Source organism: Bos taurus, chromosome 16 (assembly GCF_002263795.3).
Source record: "Bos taurus isolate L1 Dominette 01449 registration number 42190680 breed Hereford chromosome 16, ARS-UCD2.0, whole genome shotgun sequence".
Classification (NCBI taxonomy): domain Eukaryota; kingdom Metazoa; phylum Chordata; class Mammalia; order Artiodactyla; family Bovidae; genus Bos; species Bos taurus.
This window is the reverse complement of record NC_037343.1, coordinates 23,713,773-23,736,005: the sequence shown is the minus strand read 5'-3', so window position 1 is coordinate 23,736,005 and position 22,233 is coordinate 23,713,773. Positions and strand designations below refer to the sequence as shown.

The following is a 22,233-nucleotide window of genomic DNA, read 5'->3' as shown; positions in this document are numbered from 1 at the left end:
ATACAGTATAATAAGTACTGTATTAGGCGTGCATAGTGTGACGAGAATTTATATGAGGCGTTTAGAACTAGGCTTGACGGAGCTGACTTCCAGAAGAGAATTTGATCTTTTCAAACTCAGATACTTGCACGACACCGTCCCCCACTGGCCTGGCAGTAGCTTAACAGGTATTATTCTCTACCAGGCCATCTAGAAGACTGGTTAAATGGCTCAAAGGCCGGCGCGGACAACGTCCAATGAGGTCACCTCTGGCTAAGAGCCAGAATGACTAAAAGGGTTCACCCCCGGTGCGAATGCAGAACCCGGACTGAAGCCGGATCCCGGCCTCCACCGCGACGTTACACCCAGCGGACGCCGCCGGTCAGGTGATTCGGCTTTCGCCCGCCAGAGCGCCTGGGTTGTCCCGCGCATGCGCAGTGCTCCGGGCGGCGGAACCGAGGGCGCTGACAGCTTCCGGTTTGGTTTCCCCGCCCCCTGTGTAGCTGAAGCTCTTCGGGCTCCGCGGTGGTGGCTGGAGCAGCGGCGGGGTGGCGGGGGGGCAGGGCGTGGTGAAGTAAGGTGAATGCCCGAGCGGGCTTCCCGGAGCCATGGCCTGCTCCATTGTCCAGTTCTGCTCCTTCCAGGACCTCCAGGCCGCCCGGGACTTCCTCTTCCCTCATCTGCGGGAGGAGACCCCCAGCGGCGCCGTGAGGAGGGACCCCAGTAAGTGCCCCCGCCTCGCCGCTCCCTTCCCCGCCTCCTCCCGCGGGACCTGCGCGGCGGGCTCGGGTCTCCTGCCCGCCCCGGCGCTCCTAGTTCCTCTCTCGCCTCCCCTTTCCTTTCCGCGCGGATCCCCTGCCGTGCGTCCTGAAGCCGTGTCCGTCTGCCCCGACTGCGTCGGTGTTGTCTTCCTCTCGCCTAAGCCACTCCGCCCTCAGCCAAAACACTGCATCTGGCTTGCTCTGCTCCCTGCCTAGCCCACTTCCCCACCCCGCAACTCCTACTTTTCTGAGTCTCTTCTCCGTCTCCCCCTCTCCCTCCGGCCCGGGGTCCCCCGTTCTACACTGCCTGCCCCGTGATCGCATCCTCCTCCCCACTCCTCGCCAGCTGTCAGCGCGCTATCCTGGTTTCGCCTCAGCCCCCACGCTCCTCCGTGTTTGGGACTGTGTGGCCTTCTGCTGCTTCTCTTTCTGAAAGTGTCTGTCATCGCCCACTCTCTGCCTTCTTCCATCCTCTTTCTTCCCATTCAGGTTTAGAAAATAAGTGATTGACAAGTGAGAGACTCCTGAGGTGGTGAGTTGGAGGCTCCCAAATAAAGGAAAATAACCTGTCAGGGAGTGAGAAGCCACATCAGGAGTTAAAATCACAGCAGCTTGGCCATGAAAAGTTAATGAGATGAGAAGCCTTCTGCTTGTTATTATCATCAAACAGCGTGACTTGCCCACGTAGTGTAAAACCCCAAGTCTGTTTATTCTGCCGCAGAATTCCTCAGAATTTCCTACGTTTTACCTTTTAAAGGGGGTATGTTTTGTGTGTCAGTTTTTTTTTATTTCCATTTTACTGCAAAGCCATATGTCCAAAGTGCTGTTACTTTGTGCTGTATTGGAATGATGATGAAAAGCCCAGTAAATAAGTTTCTCTCCGTTTTTAAAATTTAGAAAGTATCAAATCACATCTATTTATGACTGTTAGCTCTGTGCTGTCGGTAGTGCTGCCAATCAAGTGAGACTGGTGGTCTCTGTCCTCTAGGAGCAGTATAGTGTACTCGGACAAACAAATTAACCCCTCCTGTACAGTGTGAGCCGTATATATACATATGGCACTAGGTGATACAGTCTTTGAAGTGGAGGTACTTAAGTCTACCTTTGAAGTGGCCCTTAGATGAATAGGGGAGAGGGAATAGCACCTGTAGAAGAAGGGAGGCCTGAAATGGCATGGTATTTAGCTAAGAGAGGCTGAATGACTGAAGAGGACGGTGTGAGGAGAAGAGTCATAAAGGTAATAAGGAGCTTGATCATGAGAAGCCTTGTGAAAGGAGTCAGATACATCTGAAGACATTAAGCAAAGGAATGATGTGATAAAATTTGTCCTTAATGGAATCAGCAAAATTCTTGCATAATTGTTAAGTGTGTTGGCAGCAGTATGGAGGAGAGATAGGAAGCAGGGAACTTCATTCTGAGGATATTTCAATAACCCATGCAAAAATGATGCAAGCATGGCCTAAAGTAGCTTCAGCAGGACTTGAGATCAGCAGCTAAATCAGGAAGATATTAAGAAAGAATCTGCAGGACCTAGTGAAGATCTGGTGCTGGGGGTTGTAGCTGGTGAGTGAGAGGGAGGTGAGGTTGCCTTTGGCTTTTGACTTGGGCAAGGGTTTCTAATGAAAGGGAATGAAGGAGATCGGTTTTGGATCTTTTGCATCTTAAATGCTTCTAGTTTGTCCAGTTTTAAATGTATGCAGTGTCTAGTCGAACCGGTCTAAAACTTAATAAGGATCCCTGGCCTCGAGGTGTTAACTCAGGAGTTACCAGTAAAAAGTGTCAGTCCGTCTCAAGGGTTATGAATATAGTGAAATGAATGCAGGACTGAAGATGTAACCATAGAGGAGCACTGAAGTTTAAGTCAAATAGAGATGAATGGGAAGAAGACTTAACAGAAAGAGGAAAACTAGGTGAACGTAATGCCCCAGAAGTGAGAGAGAATCTGATGAAAGGGAGGAGTGGTCAGTAGTGGTGAACACAGCAGAGATCAGCTAGGATGAGGATGGAAAAGTGCTCATTGGCTTTGGGTGGATGGAGGTGACTAGGACCTTAGGACAGTTTCAGGGGAAGGACGGGAGAGGAGTTAAAAAATAAATTTGCCTGTTCCAAGGAGCCAGGTTGTGAATGATGGTGGATATAGGACTGTTGATAAAGGATGCAGAGGAAAGAACACATTTCCTCTATCCCATTGCCACTCCCCTTGTCCAGGCCACCATCTTCTCACGTGCTAGATGGAACTGGTCTTTTAACGGATCTTCCTGCTTCTATGGTTGGTTTTGGTTTTTTTCCTGTGTATGATAGTTTGTATCTGCTAATCCCAATCTCCCAATCCTTCCCGCCCCTAACCCCCTCCCCTATGGCAACCACAAGTCTATTCTGTGTCCTTAAGTCTGTTTTTCTTTGGTAGATATGTTCATTTGTGTGGTATTTTAGATATCACGTGTAAGTGATATATGGTATTTGTCTTTTTCTGACTCACTTTGTTTAGTATGGTAATCTCTAGGTCCGTCCATGTTGCTGCAAATGGCATTATTTCATTCTTCTTAATGGCTGAGTAATATTCCATTGTGTGTGGTGTGTGTGTGTGTGTGTATATACACACACACACACACCACATTTTCCTTATCCGTTCATCTCTTAGTAGGCATTTAGGTTGTTTCCATGTCTTGGCTATTGCGAATAGTGCTGCTGTGAACATAGGGGTGCATGTAGCTTTTTGAATTACAGTTTTGTCTGGGTACATGCTCAGGAATGGGATTGCTGGTGGGTCATAAGTCGGTTCTATTTTTAGGTTTTTTTTTTTTTTTGAGGAACCTTCATACTGTTTTCCATAGTGACTGAACCAACTTTTATTCCCAGTAACAGTGTAAGAAGGTTCCCTTTTCTCCATACCCTCTCTAGACTTGTTAATTTGTAGACTTGTTAGTTAACTTGTTAGTTAGTTAACTCGTAGTTAGTTCCAAAAGCTGTCAAAATGAACTTTTGAAGACAGTTTAATCATAACAGTCTTCTCTCTATAACTGCCTGTGGTTTCAGTTGCACTTAATATAAAATCCAAAGTTCTCACATGGCTTAAAGGACCTTGAGACCCCACTTCCTGCCGCTTCTTGTACCCTCATACTCTTTTCCCCTTATTTCTTATGCTTCAGACACTTTTTTGTTGTTAAAGCTGTGATGTGCTTAGTTGCTTAGTTGTGTCCGACTGTTTGCGACTCCATGGACTGTAGCCTGCCAGGCTCCTCTGTCCATGGGATTCTCCAGGCAAGAATACTACAGTGGGTTGCCATGCCCTCCTCCAGGGGATCTTCCCAACCCAGGGATCGAACCCAGGTCTCCCTCATTGCAGGCGGATTCTTTACCTTCTGAGCCTCCAGGGAAACCCACCAGGCTCGTTTGTACCTCAGACCATTGCCCTTGCTCTTGTCCCCACCTTGGATGTTGTCTGCAGATCCTTGCATGCTCAGTGCATCTCAGGGAGACCTTTTTTGAGTATGTAATCTAAAACAGCATCACTATCCCTTTTTCTCATTTGTTACTTGCAGGCATTTCATCTTGTTTATTTTCATCACCAAGTCTGTATTGTCCAGTACGGTCGTTTCTTGCCAGAACTAGCCGTTGAAATGTGGCAGTTGCTGCGAGGAACAGAATTTTTAATTTTACTTAATTTTAATTAAATTTAAATAGTCAGATATAGCTGGTGGCTACCATGTTGTATGGCATGGTTATGAATGCTGAAATTTAGGCAGCTACAGATTGAATACTTGTGCAGGGTCACACAGTGGAGAGTAGCCATAGGCTATGAATTTGATCCAGGCGTTTGGGAATATAATCATACCTGAGACATCAGATTAATTTATAATATGCCTGTGAGTTTTCAAATACAATTTAATTTATTACCCTTTTAAATAAAATTATTTGGTATATGTATGTTGGTATTATTGTGGCTACTAGCAATTCAAGTGGAAGATAAGTGGAGAAAAAACCCTCTTAATCAGTGAACCCCTTTGCCAGATCTGTATTTTACAGTTAAAATGGTGCTTTAATTTAGAAATGAAAGTCTAAAAAATAGCTTGTCCTGTTGTAAATAGTTTACTTGGAATTCTTGGAATGACTGGTTTATAGATCTCAGTAATCTCTCTGCCCATCTTTTACAAAACATCAGGCTTTGTGAAGAGTTCATCTTTAAGAAAATCTGAACCTAAATTTTTATGAGGGTGAAAATTTGCATTGTAAAAATGAAGTTATGGTGGTTATTTGGTTTTGCTTTTCTTCACTTTGTTCTAAATGATTATTGGGAAATAGAAATCATGAGATCATTTTATTTAGTTTATATAGTTTTGCTTTTAGTATGTATCTTTTCAAAAAATATTTATTTGAAATCTTTGGTTACTGCATAACGGATCTTCTTTGCATCATGAAGGATCTTTCGTTGCAAAGCACAGATTCTCTAGTTGTGACACTCAGGCTTAGTAGTTGGGGCGCGTGGGCTCGGTTGCTCTGCTGCATGTGGGATCTTAGTTCCCCAATCAGGGATAGAACTTGTTTCTTGCATTACAAGGTAGATTCTTAACCATGGGACCACCAGGGAAGCCTCAAGCTTATATAGTTTAATTTCTTATACAAGCTCATCTCTGGAGGATATATAAACAGCCCCCTCCTGCAAAAAATAGAAAACTGAATTACTTGTCATGATTTGTCCTAGGCAGCTGATAATTTTGAAGACTTGTCTGTTGGTTTAATGGTTTTGTTTGTTTGTTTCTTTTTTTAATGTGGATGGCTGCTGTTGACAAAGTGAGACCTAGTACTGGGAACCCTGAACTCAAAACTACACCTCTATATTTGAATTGTCAGAGAATAAACAACAGTATGACTTTGTGTTACTTTGTATCATCAACTATGAAATGAGACTGTCGTCTATTGCTTTAAAAGAGATCTTGAACCCTATTTCCCAGTCTTTACATTAATTTATACTAATGCTGCTGCTGCTGCTAAGTCACTTCAGTTGTGTCCGACTCTGTGCAACCCCAGAGACGGCAGCCCACCAGGCTCCCCCGTCCCTGGGATTCTCCAAGCAAGAACACTGGAGTGGGTTGCCATTTCCTTCTCCAGTGCATGAAAGTGAAAAGTGAAAGTGACGTCACTCAGTCATGTCCGACTCCTAGCGACCCCATGGACTGCAGCCTACCAGGCTCCTCCGCCCATGGGATTTTCCAGGCAAGAGTACTGGAGTGGGCTGCCATTGCCTTCTCCAAATAAATGTTAGTAATTGTGCTCTGCTTAATCGCTCAGTCATGTCTGACTCTTTTTGACCCCATGGACTGTAGGCCCCCAGGTTCTTCTGTCCATGGGATTCTCCAGGCAAGAACACTACAGTGGGTTGCCATTCCCTCCTCCAGGGGATCTTCCCAATCCAGGGATTGAACCCAGGTCTCCCTCATTGCAAGCGATTAATAACTGGTTCTACTCAATCAGATGCTGTTTTAGACATAAAATTTGCTCTCATATTTTGACATTTTGGAGATGGGCAATAGTATAGGTCCCCACCTGGCCTACAGTGACACAGTTTCCAGGGAGATTGGATTTCTGTACCAGAGTTTTCTGATATTTGTAATTGCTGAATTCAATCCCTGGGTTGGGAGGATCCCCTGGAGAAGGGAACAGCCACCCACTCCAGTGTTCTGGGTGAATTCCATGGTCAGAGGAACCTGGTGGTCTACAATCCATGGGGTCGCAAAGAGTCAAACACAACTGAGTGACTCATTTTCATTTTTTTAGGCCAAAAAAAAAAAGAGAGAGAAGGGAAGAAATACATGTACAGATAGGGAGAATCAGACTATTTGGAGGTAATTTACATATTATAATATTGTGGATCTGTTAATTTACCTGGGCTTCCCTGGTGGCTCAGTTGGTGAAGAATCTGCCTGCAATGCGGGAGACCTGGGTTTGATCCCTGGGTCAGGAAGATCCCCTGGAGGAGAGCATGGCAACCCACTCCAGTATTCTGGCCTGGAGCATCCTCATGGACAGAGGGGCCCGGCAAGCTGCAGTCCATGGGGTCGGAAAGAGTTGGGCACAACTGAACAACTAAGCACAGCACATTAATTTACCTAATAGTAAGTTAATTTTCTGTTAACATTCTAATGAGGTAGAGCAGCCTCTACTTTCCTTCTTGCTCTTTTACCAGAAAGATAGAAGAAGATAAAGCATACAGGAAATTACCTTTGAGTCATCAATTAAAGTTTGTTTTTGTCCAATCACTAAGAAAAGTATGCTTTTTAGGATAACCTAAAGTCATGGACTCAATTTGGAATATTATAAATGGTATAAAGTACCCATTTTTTTATACTGAGTGAAATGCTTTCATTTGTTTGTGATCATAGTAGGGAGAGAAAAGTAATCTGAAAGTAGAATATTTATAAGAATTTCAGAAAATTCCTAGTTACTGCACTTCAGTAGCTGTTTAAGGTTGGAAGAGGTCTTAGGAGATAAATTTCTGTCGATGACAAAACTGACACAGGACTAGTTAATTCCTTTATTCAGCTGGTACTTATTGAGCATCTACTACATACAAAGTAGTCCTAAAGGTAAATAAAATAGGTCCCTCTCCTCAAGGACCTTTGAGCCAATAAAGGAGATCAGTATGTAAAAGAAGTGTTAGAGGTACTGTGCTATAATTTGGCATATGATAGTTGGAGAATGAAGGGGTGTTGGCTAATGCTGTATAGTGGACTCAGAAAAATCTTCACGAAGGAACTGTTTTCACCATGTCTTAATAGTTTCACAGAGGTTCAGGTGGAGAGAAAATGGCCAGGCAAGGGATGTGAAACAGTATGGGGTTCAGAAAGATGGAGATAGTAAATTCTGTTGGAAGAGTGGGATGTGGTAGGGTAAAGAGACAGATTGGCAGAGGAATTTAGATTTTATGCAGTAGAAAGGAAATAAGAATACTTAGGAATTACAAGGAAATTTGCTTAGGGTTACTTGGGAACAGATAGTTTTAAATAGATTAGTTTCCAGATGCACCTGTGTAAATGCCTACTTTCCCACCCTCCATTCTGCTTTACTACACAAAGGCTTACTTCTCACACATTTTAAATATTATTATAGTAAGTTGCTTCCAAAGCATTTAAGCAAAAATTTGTGTTTAAGTCTCTGTAAACTCCACCCCCCATCCATCTCAACAAGGGATTTCCAAATAATATTTGCTATTAATGTTTAATAATTATTTCTCAAAGTTGTGATAATGTATGTTTTTTCAGTTATCTGCTTCTAATAATAATTGTAATAAAACAATAATATTTAGAGCCTTAGATCCCAAGAAAACTTTTTTGTGAATTCTTAACTCTTTTTGCAGAGAAACTTTCGGACTGATGATATATATCTGTATTACATTAAAATAGCATTCTGTGGAGGAAATAGAATGGAGATAAGAATTCAGTGAGAAAAAAGAACTTATAAAATTATTCTTAGAGACACTAATCATAGTTTTAAAATGGGTATTTGTGGGTATTGTTTCCCAAAAGTATTTAGAATCCACTGAATAAATTTAAAAGGATGATATAAATACTATATTAAAATATCCATGTTTAGTATATCAGAAATTACATTTGTGTCAAGGAGGCACATATTACTGAAAAATTCTTTTGGGGTGTATATAATCAGAAAGCTTGAAGACATTCTATGGAGCTGTTGTTCCCAGTGTGTGTGTTTTTTTCTTTTTCATTATGACATGCATAAAAAATGAGACCTAGGCCCTGAATAGTGAAAACAATTTTAAAGAAGGAGGAAGAAGTTGGAGGACTTTACTTTTTTATTTTCAAAATGTATACAAAGCTATAGTAATCAAAAATGTGGTACTGGCATAAAGACAGAATAATGGATTAGAGAGAGCTCAGAAATAAACCCTTGCATATATGATCAGGTGATTTTTGACAAGAGTGTCAAGACCACTCAAGGGGGAAAGGACAGTCTATTCAACAAATGGTGTTGGGAAAACTGCGTATCCAAATACAGGAGAATGAAGTTGGACCCTTATCTTATACCACATTCAAAAATTAACAAAAATGGATTAAAGACCTAAATATAAGACTTAACACTATAAAATTCAGAGGAAAGCATCCGGGGAAAATTCATGACATTGGATTTGGCAGTGGGTTTTTGGTTATAACACCAAAAATACAGGCAAAAAAGCAGAAATAGGTAAATGGGGCTATATCAGACCTTAAGACTTGTGAATTGAAAGATGCAGTCAACAAAGTGAAAATGCAGCCTACAGAATGGGAGAAAATATTTGCAAATCATATATCTGATAAAGGATCTGTATTCACAATACCTTATTTCTCCAGCCTAGTAACAGCAAAATACAAGTAAAAACTGAGCAAAGACTTGAATAGATTTTTTCCCAAAGATGTTATAGAAATGACCAGTAAGCATATGAAAGATACTCAGTATCATGAATCATGAGAAATGCAAATGAAAACCACAGTAAGGCATCACCTCACACTCACTAGCTTGGCTTCTATTAAAAAACTAAAAACAGAATAACAAGTGTTGGCGAGGATATGGAGAAACTGGAACTCTGTACACTGTTGCTAGGATTGTGCAACTGCTGTGGAAAACCATATTTAAAAATAAAATAGAATTACTATATGATTGAGCGATCTCACTTAGAGGTGTATATCTAAAAGAACTGAAAATAGTATCTAGAAGAGATAGTTGCACACCCATAATCATAGAGGGATCGTTCATAAAAACCAAGGAGTGGGACCAACCAAAATGTCCGTCGATGGATGAATGGAATGGGGTATATATATGTATAAGATGGAATATTATTTGGCCATTAAAAAGAAGGAAATCATATCACATGTGACAACATGAATGACCTTGAGAACATTCTGCTGTGTGAAAAATTAGCCAGTCAGAAAAAATAAATGCATGATTCATTTATCTAAAAGTTAAATTATTCCATTTATCTAAAACAGTTAAATTCATGGCAACAGGAAGTAGAATGGTAGTTACTAGGAGCTAGGGAGAGGGAGAAAGGGAGTCTTGTCTAGTGAGCATTACAGTCTCAGATTTGCAAGATGGAAAAGGTCTGAAGCTCTGTTTCACAACAATGTCAGTAAACACTACTAATGCACTTAAAAATGGTTCTGATAGCTTTTATGTTGTGTGTCAATAAAATATATAAACTAGTATGATAATAAATAGGTCATAAAATGTAAAACAAAGCTGTTCATGGTGAGAAGTGACCTGCTAGAAGTTCCAGTAGCCCCAGGCCCTACCAAGCTATCCTGAGAGCCGAGAGGATCAATATCTTGGCTCATCTGTAATCCATTTGCAGTTCCCTGGGCATCTCTGCTATAGGCAGAGGGTAACCACTGATGTAAGGCAAAAGTATAGCATTTCAAGATTTGATTTGCAGAGAGATGGGTTTGGTGGCTCTGAAAAGGATAGGTTTTGTAGTTCTGAGTTAGAGGTAGGTGATCATTTGGGAGATGTTTATACAACTCTAGATCAGGGTCTTCAGAAGTAAAGACAGGACTAAGGCAGTAGCAGGGTGATGGCGTTTGAAACTTGAGAAACATAGCAGTGGCAACCTGTGCAAGGAATTTGAACTGAGAAATAGGACAGCCAGGTTAATATTTGAAAGACATTTCTGTGTTAGCAAAGAAGAGAATGAATGGGAATGGTGGGTGAAAGTGGAAATAGAATGACCAGTTGGGTGGCCTTTGTAGTGTCTGTCAAGAATCTTTTCCTTAGATTGGTATTCTTCAGATGGTATTTAATGGTCTACACAGGGACAGTTCTGGATCTGTACGACAGTAAGTGTTTTTGTATGACTACTGTGTTAATATCATTTGGGACTATTGAGACCCTAAATGAACTTTCCTCATGAGAAAGAACTCTTGAAATTCTTGGGTGTCTGCCATACCATATTGCTGTTTTGAAAAGGTGACCAAAACCAGTTCTTTGAACACAGATCATTGTTGTTTGTATCATGTGAGCCTAAGCCTCACATATAAATTCTTCAGAAGAGAGACTCTCAGGTCAAGAGAGATAATCACCTATTATTACATCGCCTCTATTTTTTTTAAGTGTATAAAGTCAGACATAAAATCTTTCTTCTAGCTACTCATATCCCCCCTTCCAGATGTTAAAACTTTAGTCTTAAGCTTTTTAGTATAGTAGCCACTAACTACATGTGGCTGTTTAAGTATAAATTAATAGAAATTAAGTAAAAATTACAGTTCACTTTTTCAGTCATACTAATTACATTTCAGTGGCCACATGTACCTACCTATTGGCTACCTAATGGACAGCACAGATACAGAACACCACCATCATTATGGAAAATTCTGTCATTATAAAGTGCTGCCCTAGCGAGAATCTTCCAGACTTTCTGCTTAGACAGTAAACATACATGCTGCTGGGATGTTTTGTTTCTCTATTTTACATTTTATATTATGGCCTCATTTTTGTAAAATGTACCTTCTGGAACTTTTTTGGTTAATTTTTAATGTCAGCTGTTTTGACAGTGTCAAAATGTCAATTTCTTTTTCAACCTGTGTATATAACTGTAGCATTTTTTTTTTCTAATGCCTGTACAGTTATTTCAGTGAAGACTACCAGGTTTTAAACATTCCCCTATCAATGAACATTTAGAGTATTTCCGGTATTTTTGCTACAAGAAAATGTTCTAGTAAGCATCCTTATACATGCTTTACCTATGATGTTAATATTTCTGTATGTAAATTTCTGGGATTGGAATTGCTGGATAATAGAAATTCACATTTTAGTTGTTGAGCACAGTCACATAGTTAGTCTAAAAATTGGTCAGGTTTATTCCTGTCCATGGTAAACAGAAATGCTCATTTATACACACATTTGTCATCTTCCTGTGTTATCAGTTTCTTTGCTTTTTGCTCTTCCAGTAAATGAAAAATGGTTCTTAGGTGATGCTAATGTTATTATCAGACTTTATCTGTGTTTTTTTTTTAAAGCAACAAGTAATAGCAAGATTAAGCTGGTATTGGAAGAATTTACCTTAACTATGAGGAAAGTTTTCTCACAAGGACAATCATATTAGAATTGAATAAGTAAGGAAAATACTGAATTGGCTTTAGAATTTGCAGAAATTAGCTTTGGTGAGCAGTATTTATATACCTGCACCTTCATTTATGTTCCCTGTTCAGTTCAGTTCAGTTGCTCGGTTGTGTCCGACTCTTGCAGCACACCAGGCCTCCCTGTCCATCACCAACTCCCGGAGTTCACCCAAACTCACGTGCATCAGGTTGGTGATGCCATCCAGCCATCTTATCTGTCGTCCCCTTCTCCTCCTGCCCCCAATCCCTCCCAGCATCAGAGTCTTTTCCAATGAGTCAACTCTTCACATGAGGTGGCCAAAGTACTGGAGTTTCAGCTTTAGCATCATGCCTTCCAAAGAAATCCCAGGGCTGATCTCCTTCAGAATGGACTGGTCGGATCTCCTTGCAGTCCAAGGACTCTCAAGAGTCTTCTCCAACACCACAGTTCAAAAGCCTCAATTCTTTGGCGCTCAGGTTTCTTCACAGTCCAACTCCCATATCCATACATGACCACTGGAAAAACCGTAGCGTAAGTTCTATCTAATATACAAAATATATTGTTGCCCTTAGTCAGTGACTTCCTTTAAAAAATAAAATGAGTAGAAAGAAGAATAGGGCATGTTAAATTTCTTCAAGTCTACAGTTTGTTTTTATCATTTTTGTTAGGATGAGTCTAAAGATTTCTTAGATTTGGAGCAAAAGAAGCATACTTGTGTTTTTGTAACTATTTAGAGCAAGAAAAGTGAAAGTGTTAGTTGCTTAGTTGTCTTCAACTCTTTGCAAGTCTATGCACTGCTCTTCTCTCCATGGAATTCTCTGGGCAAGAATACTGGAGTGCGTAGCCATTCACTTCTCCAGGGGATCTTCTCGACTCCAGGATCAAACCTGGGTCTCTTGCATTGCAGGCAGATTTTTTTTTTTTTACCATCTGAGCCTCCAAGGAAGCCCTTTAGAGCAAGAGGATACACTTTGTTTCTGCTTAAAGATATTTTCAGTTCTGTCCTTTTTTGAACTGTCAGAACATTTTCCTTGAGTGATATAGAAGGCCACTTATTTGATAACAGGAGTCCTTAGAAATCTGGAACTGGAAGGGGCCTTACAGACCTAGTCTGATTTAATCCTGGTGTTTTGAAAGAAACTGATGTTTGTTGAAAATGGGAGCCTCCTCATTTTAGATTGCTGCATATTTTTATGTGCTGAGAGGATATGCTAATATAAAATTTATATTCCCATTTTCCATTTCTTTAGAAATAGAAAAAGATGAATAATTCTGAGGCATAGGAAATGAAGTAGCTTCTCTATTCTTTAGTCTTTTTTTTTTTTTTCTTTGTATTGCTATGTGATGCTTTCTGTGGCTTGGCCAAGAATAGCCAACTAAAATTGTTGAACCTACGAATTATTTACAAGTTACAAGTTCTGGAGGTTGGTGCTCTTTATAGAAACAAGTACATTCCCTTTTTCCTGTTTTAGAAGAATGGAAATGAATTTGCTTCAATGCGAGTAAGATCTTTTCTTAGACCATGGAGATTAAATTTTCTTTTTCCTAACATTTAATGATTTCAGTTTCCCATTTAGTTTTCGATCTTGACATACTTATATTGAAGAAAGCAAATACTGTCAAATTAATTGCCCACTTCTAGAATTCATTTTCCTTTTTAGCTTCAGGTTCTTTTTAAATGTGAAACTATTACTCAGTTTATGAGGACAGACTGTTCAGAAGCAAATTGGAATAATGTATATTTTAAATTAAATAGAACTGTGAAAAGCAAAAGTTGAATTTCTCATTTAAGCTTTTGTTGGTAAAATAATTCATTCGTTGGAAATATACGTTAAAAGACATCTATTATTTTTTGATGCTTGAATTACAATGTTTTCTCCATAGTTTGAAGGTTTCAGTGACTATAAATGACTGATGATATCAAGTGAGAAGCTGAACAGTTTTTTTAATACTAGTATAATCTAATCTCTTTAGGGAAAAAATTCTCCCTAGAGGAAGTTGTAGTTACATTTTATGTTTTAAAGCCATTGGTTTTATTCATTTACCTGGTAAGGGTAAGAACAAGAATTTATGTTGCCAGTTATTCTAGACAGTTCAAAATAGTCCTCTTCAGTGATATGTATTAAAAAATGATTGAAAAGTCAAATTACTTGTCAATGAGGAGGTTGTTGCTTTTCATTACTAATACTTATAACTTCATTTTGCTCGTGTTTATTTCTCTCTACATCATATAAGTTGATTGGAGATAAGCTTAGGAATTTTGTTTAAATAGAGAGCAAGTACGATTCAAGGTATGGTATAAAATATGAGTGAGGGGTAATTTTAGCAAATGAAGTAGTAATGACATAGTAATTATAACTAACATAGTAATCTAAACTGGCAAACTTCTTTTTATTGTTACTGTTTATTTATTTACTTTTTTAATTTGTTTTTGGCTGTCCTGGGTCTTCCTTGCTGTGCAGGCTTTTCTCTAGTTGTGGTGAGCAAGGGCTACTCTCCAGTTGCAGTGCGCAGGCTTCTCAGTGCAGTGGCTTCTCTTGTCGCGGAGCACGGCCTCTAGAGCACGAGGGCTTCAGTAGTTGTGGCTCCCCTGCTCTCAAACACAGGCTCAATAGTCGTGTCTCGTGTACTTGAAAGTGCCTTTTTTTTCAGTAGGCTGTACTGGAAATGAGGTGGGAAAGCCCAGTTGAAACATGGACATCTGAAATATTTGGCTTAGAGCTGATGCTGTCCTGCTGTGCTGTCGTTGTAAAATCACTGCTTTAGGAGCAGCATCTGGCACATGAGTCATAGCACTAAAGTAACAAACCTAGGGAGGCAGTCTCATGATCTAATTGTAGATGTCTCCAATAGGCAATATTTGCCATTTCTTAGCTGTTTTGAGTATAACCTGTTTCATTCACTGTTGGCAAAAAGAATATTTGCATAATAGAATACAGACACATTTTGAGAATGATGTGGTTGTTCTTTTTTGTCTTCAAAATGATATGGTGTTTATTTGGGAACTCAGTGTTCTTTGTAATTGTTTTTTCTAGCCTACCAAAAAGTCAGGTTGAAAGTAAATGCTTAATTGAATGTATTGGTTTTTCTTTACTGAGGCAAGATCTTTTTAAAGCAATGATACAAGTTTTGTTTTGAAATGTTGAAATATGCATTGTGCATGTGTGTGTGTGTGTGTGTGTGTATCTATCAGATACAAAGATCCATTAATCCATGTTAGGCCAACTATATTGAGCAATATTTCTAGAGGATCTTTTTTTACATTGTCAGATTCTGCCATTTAGACTTTAATTAGAACAAAAATATTCTGTTTCTTCTGTTCTTAATCAAAACTAAAGCTAAAGATGGTTAATTATTTTTTCTGACTAAAATGGAATAGAGAATTATCAAAATTTATCAATATATATTTATAATTTTACATAGAAAACTTATTTACAAAAGATAGTTTTGATTTGGAATATAAAGTCTTTGTATATAAAGTTTATAAAAATAAAATGTTTTTGTATTTCTGTGAAAATTTAAAATATTTAGAATCAACATCTGATTTGTTTACTATATTTAAATATGTTAATTTAAATCCTGCTTCTTTTATAGGGATATATGGGGAAACCTTTGGGTAAGAAGGTTATTTTCAAAGACTTGATGTCCTAAATGGATATAAATATTTAAGTACCTACAATGTTCTTGAAGATGCATATATGTGTGTGTGTAAGAGTTTGAGCACACACAGTATGTATATTCCTTGTCCTCCAAGGCTTAAATGTTTAGCTGTATTGACACGGTATTCATTTAAGATCAACCAGACAAGTTAACAACACAACAAATGACCCAACGCAATTTATAATTCTGAAAGGAAAATATAATCAAATGCTGTGGTTTCACAAGAGGGAAAGATCATTGATAGATGCAATAAAACTTCATAAATAATTAATCCAAGTCCTGAAGGAGAAGGTGAATTTGGAGAGCTGGAGACAAATGGGAATACTTAAATTAGTTGACAGATAAGGGATAGGCTAATGCAGAGAGTAAGAATGAAGAAAGAGGGTGCTGTGTTTGGAGAGTAATCGTTTTAACAGCCATCAAGGGTGTGTATGTGCCAAGCACTGCTCTTTTAACTCTTAACAAAAATGGATACAGTTATTAACTCCATTTTGCTAAAGAGGAAGCTGAGAGGGAAGAGATTAAATTGCCTAAGGATATATGACCCCTCAGGGGTAAAGCTGGGTATCAAACCCAGGCAGGCTGACACCAGACACCTAACAGTTGTTCTGGACCTGTGCTGTCTCGTACTGTGCAGTGGAGCACTAGGAACATGTCTGGTCCCAGCTGAGATGTGCGCTGAGTGTAAAATACGTGTTGGATCTTGAAGACTTTGAGAACCAATGTGAAATAGCTCGTGAACAACTTAATAGTGATTACATATTGAAATGACGTTTGGGGCTATACATATTAAATAAAACATTTTAAAGTTAACTTCACCTGTTTCTACTTTTTAAATATGGCTGCTAGTCAGTTTAGCAGGGCATGTGTGGCTTGTATTACATTTTTATTGGACCGTGCTGCTAAAGACTGCCCTCCAGTAAATGAAGAGGCTAATGAAGTGACAGAATAGAAATAAGGATGAGGGCAGGCAGAGGAAAACAGATTTTAGATCAGATTAGATTGGCATTGAAGTTTATCCTTGAAGCTAGTATTCTTCAGAGCGTCATCCATGGACAGCCTGCCTCACATTTTCAGGATGGGGTCAACCCTGAAACTTGAGTCATCCCTAATTCATTGTTTTAATCTCTTTGCAGAGATTTTAAGGTTCCCTAGAGAGGCCATGCTGCAGAAGAGACTGTAGCTCCAGTTTTGTAAAGGCAATGGATGTGGATGCCATTTTCTTAATATTCTGATCAGTGTTGTTCGGATACAGGCAGTTGATGACAGTGTCATTTAAAGGATTGCTTTCTAGAGATGAGGTGGTTACGACTTACTTATTTAATAAATGGGGGGATGGTAAATACTTAAAATTACCCCATAATTTATAGCCTAGCCTTAGACTGAAAAGCATGCCACTTGGCTCATTAGGTGAACTGGATGATTTGGTGATTTGTGCAGTTTTGGGAATTCTACACTAGATCCTGATCACCCTAAAGAAGTTTATGTCTTGAGTGTCCATCCGTGATAGTACATTTTGTTAAACTGACTTCAGTTCAGTTGCTCAGTAGTGTCCAACTCTTTGCATCCCCATGGACTGCAGCACGCCAGGCTTCCCTGTCCATCACCAACTCCCGGAGCTTACTCAAATTCATGTCCATAGAGTCGGTGATGCCATCTAACCATCTCATCCTCTGTCGTCCCCTTCTCCTCCCGCCTTCAATCTTTCCCAGCATCAGGATCTTTTCAAATGCGTTACATCGGACTTACATCTTTTCAAATGAGTTTCAACTGACTTACATCTCAACACATACAAGAGTTAGGACTTTCAAATCACCCTGGCTTATAGAAGGTTTTGATCTATTTATTCTAACAGACCATCATCTTTTGATGTCTTATTTCTTCCTGTTATGTAGAAATTTATAGACCTTAAAGTTTTGTAGTAAATGTTCCTTACTGACATTAAATGGCCCAGTTCTGAAATGTAAAACACATTGCTCTTGTTATTCACAAATTTGATCAATAATCGATTAAAATATACTGATAATGACATGGATTGAAGAAGAGCATCCCTCATAGAAAAGTTACCAGAAGGAAAGACCACCTGAATAAAATTTTGTATATGAATGGCATCTTTATTAGACATTCAGCAGCTATTTTTTCAATATAAACTTTTTTTGAAGATTGTGCTTGACCTGCTTTCGTATTTGAGGACATAAGAAATAACCTTGGTAAGGTACTACGATTCTGATACTTCAACAGTAGCTGTCAAATAGCAGCCTGCAAAACAGTATCAGATGAATTTTAACTGAAGTCAGGAGGCTACAAACTTTACATCACTGACACTGAGTAACAGTAGCCAGAAGGTAGTACCTTATTTACTGATGTTTCCATCTTTGATTTTTTTTTTATGTTTCTCATTTTTAAGTTGACTAAAATTTGGAGTCCATTTTCTTACATTATTATAAATAATACTGAGAATTCTAAACCAACCTTCAAAAATATCTTTAAGCTCTCCAAGTAACAGTTCTGTTTTTCACCTTCACCTTCCTTTAACCTTTTTGTACCATGACCCCTTTGGGAAATGTATTCCTGTGACAGTGGGAGGTGCCTGATTAGTTTTTCTTTGCCTCCAGTTAATAGAAATTCCCCAGGCAGAGACATTGAGACATGGGTAAACCGTCATGAGCACCACTGTTTTGTAAAAAGAAGGTATTTCTCAGAGTTTTTTTTCTTCCTGGAATGTTTTGAATTGTGCTTTATGGAGAGAACTGGGTCTCGGCAGGGGCTGATAATCAAAATTTCTGCTGTCTTCTCCTGATTGAATGAGTCATTTGTGAATGGAGCTGGGTACTTTTTTACCAGTATGGAGGAGAAATAACACATTTTTTTAATAGTTTTCTTTTCAACAGCATTCAACAGAGGTTATGTGCACAGACTAAGCTCTTTGAAGGCTTATTTTGCTTTTGTATGTCCAGCACTTAGCACAGGGCCCAGCACAGAAGAGATGCTGGGTTGTGTTTGTTGAATGCATGAATGAATACATGATTAGTTGGCCTTCATGAAGTACTTTAAATTCTGCATGCTTTTCCAGAGAGTTTGGTAATTTGATATTTTTATAGCAGTTTAACATTGAATTGTGGACCTTAGAGCAATAAGCTTTACTACACATTTTGCTCTCTCGTACAAAAGACATTATCAGTCGGATGGCCTAGTTACCATTAGCCCATAAGAAGATAGTTGCTTTCTATGCAGTAGAAAAATGAGCAGACTAAAGGGATTGCCTAGCAAATTTAGATTGCCAAAGAGCAACTGTAGTTTTCCAAGTTACAAAAAAGAAATTTCCAAGGTTCAAGATCACAGGAATATTTCCATGTTAATGTAATGAAATCTTGCTTTTGGTCTTACTTGTAAGCCCCACTGTTTCCTAATCTTACTCTTATTCACAGGCCGTAGGAGTAAGTATGGGAGAATACTAGGCAGCGTGGGCTCTGGAACTCAGGCAGAACTGGATTCAAACCCCGCCCCTCCATTTAATCCTCTGGATTTTAGGCAAGTGATGTAAACTAGGCAATCTGCTTTTCTCTGTAAAAAGAGAGAGATAGGGGATCCTTGTCGTGCTTATGTGAATTAATGTCAATAAAGCATTTAAGCATATAGAAATGCTGAAAACATGTTAGTTGTTGTTATGATAACCTCTGTCTGAATGGCCTTTTTTTTTTTTTTTTGGTCTCTTTGCCTTTGAAAAGTTTCTAGCCACTTAAAAAAAAAAATCTGTGGATCATTTTTAAAGTCTTTATTGAACTGGTTACAATATTTGGCCCCAAGGCACGTTGTCATCTTAGCTCCTTGAACAGGAATCATACCTGAAGCCCTGCATTAGAAAGCGAAGTCCTAACCACTGGATCACCAGCGAAGTCCCTCTAGCCACTTTTTATAAGATTTCATTTAAGATGACTCCTCCCTGTAGTTTTTGGTCTCTTTTACGGCCTCATCTGAGTTTCCATAGTAGTCAGTAGTCAGTTACAGCCATCACCATAACGATTACTTGTTTGTCTCTCTCCTACACTAGATCACAGATTCTTTAAAAAGAAAAGGAGTTCATATGTTTGTATTTTTCTCTGTTTCTACTACAGGATTTGGCACAGGGTATTTAACAGAACATTTGTTAAATTGTTCAATTGATGTGTGTATGGAAATCTTCTATTAGTTGTACAGTGTTAAATAAATGATTAGTACTATGTTATACCTAGCAGTGTGCTTGGCACATTATAAAGTAGCTATTTGGTGTTTAAGTACCAAAGACGGGGATATTGCCACAGAGCTAATTGAGCAATGATTTCAAGTACCATACTGTAACTTTTTTTTAATCATCTAATATATAGTTGATTTTAGCAGCTTTTGGAACGTTGTAGATAAGTGGAAGTTCTTTTTGCTTCCATCCTCCTGTCAGCAGATAACATGTTCAGTCCCATCTTTTAGGTTGCTTCTTCCTCCAGAATTTTGAGGCTAATTGGTTTAAATACAATATTTTATTTATATTTTGTAGTATTTTAATAGCTAAATCCTGATGACTGGTATTAAGAACTTACTATGTTGGGAGAATGACATTGAAACATGTCTAATATCATATGTGAAACGAATTGCCAGTCCAGGTTCGATGCATGATACAGGATGCTCGGGGCTGGTGCACTGGGATGACCCAGAGGGATGGGATGGGGAGGGAGGTAGGAGGGGAGTTCAGGATGGGGAACACGTGTACACCCGTGGCGGATTCATGTTGATGTATGGCAAAACCAATACAATATTGTAAAGTAATTAGCCTCCAGTTAAAATAAATTTATATTAAAAAAGAACTTATTATGTATCAGGTACTGGGGACTTAGCATGCTGATGGCAATCCCACTAACCGTAGGTACTGTCATTTTCTATGATGTTATGGTAAAAGAGCTAAAGCTTATGAATACGGGGTAACTGTTCTGGGTCACAGAGCTGATAAGGGCTGGATCCAGGATGAACCTAGGTAATCTGATTCTGGGGCTAAACTTATAATTAGACAACTCTCTGCTCTTTTCACACTTAGGGAAACTTTGATTTGTTTTTTAATTTGATTTGAAGTCATACATATAGAGTATCTGGTGTTTGGTTCAGAATATTAATAGTTCCTTTAAAAATGATAGTTTTATTCATTCTCTTCTGATATGATATAAAATAAATTCAAAGATAATTATATAAAAATGTACTCATTAATTTGGGATTTTTTTTTTTCATTTTTTAAAAAATTTGACTGTGCTGGGTCTTTGTTGCGGCACGTGGGCCTTCTCTACTTGCTGTGCGTGGGCTTAGTTACCCTGTAGCAAGTGGGATCTTAGTTCCTTGACCAGGGATCAAACCCTCATCTCCTGCATTGGAAGACAGATTCTTAACCAGTGACTACCAGGGAAGCCCCCAGTTTGGGATTTTTAATTCCCCATTGCAGTGGTGGTTGGACATCTTATTTTAATCCAAGACAGTGTTATCATGTATAAGAATTCCCAGAGTGTCAGGAAAAGGTGGGAAATAGTAGACCAATCTGGTTTCAAAATTGTTTTCTTAATCTTTGATACATTATCTTATTAAAACACTTTTAAAGATATCTGTGTGAAATTTTAGGTGTGTTTTTGGCCACTATGTACATTTAACTTGTCTAATATATGAAGTAACAGATACTTGTCATTTTAAGATTTTTTAAAAAGTCACCTTTGCAGTTTGATTTAAATGTGGGTAAACTTGATGTCCAATATCTTAAAATCCAACCAACTCGCACACTTTTACTATCACATAGTGGAAATCTGGGTCAGATGTTTCCTGAATATTATTACATATAGCAAAATCCTGACCTAGTATAGTATAGTTTACCGTTGTTTTCTTCCTTAATATGAGGTTGGTTCTATTATGTTTAGAGGAAATGTTTTTAAAATAACTTAAGCTCTATATTTTACGTAGTAAGCACTTTTCATCTTTTTCAAAACAGGTAAATCAAACTGGGAAGATGATGGTTGGGGAGCATGGGAAGAATCAGAACCCCAAGAACCTGTAAGTCTGCAAAAATATGCATGCTTTTTGATAGTGGCATTTTCCTTTTGTAATGATGGTGACATATTTCAGTGTTAGGTCAACATTTTAAAATCGTTATCAAGAACCTTTTTTGCTTACTCAATAGTACTTAAGTAGATGCCTGTTCTTAAGGATTTAATGACATTTTATAGCTCAGTCATTGGGCTCAGTGGAGAATAATTGTTTTAGGATTCTTTCTCCTTCATTGGTTATTCTTTCAGACTCTTGAATTTATTCATTCAACATAGATTTGTTAAGTGCCCACCATATTCTAGGTGTTGGGAGTATAGCATTGAGCAAGTAAACAGAGTCCCTGTGTGTAGTGTATTTTTACCTATAGATAATACAAAATCTAACCTACACTGGCTTAAATAAGAGGGATACTTATTAGCTCACATAAAAGGAAGTCAGAGATACTATGTATTCCCAGATGGGTTGACGAGGCAATTCAACTATGTCATCAAAGACTCACGTTCTATTCTGCATACACCATGTTGACTTCATCCTAAAGCTTGTTGCTCTCACAGGTGTGGTGGGGCAACTTGTTTTTTCATTCCTGCCCAGAGAGAGAAAAAGGCTGGGGCTTTTCATAGCTTTCTTCCTTGCCTTTTATCTCCTTGGCTCATTTCTGAACTAGCCACTAGCAAGGTATATGAGATTTTCGTCAGTCAAT

General features: G+C 38.8%; 1 protein-coding gene across 2 annotated transcripts in view; it reads left to right on the top strand.

The window, feature by feature from the left end:
* Positions 1-484: 484 nt before the first annotated feature.
* Positions 485-22,233, top strand: part of RAB3GAP2 (RAB3 GTPase activating non-catalytic protein subunit 2) — a 103,998-nt gene continuing 82,249 nt past the window's right edge. Inside the window, exons 1-2 of one of the 2 annotated variants that reach the window (XM_059875466.1) lie at positions 485-702; positions 21,478-21,539. In XM_059875466.1, coding sequence (XP_059731449.1) covers positions 588-702; positions 21,478-21,539 — 177 coding nt within the window. In that variant the 5' untranslated portion in view covers positions 485-587. The remainder of the gene's footprint in view (positions 703-21,477; positions 21,540-22,233) is intronic. The other variant, NM_001192199.1, reaches the window with a different exon arrangement.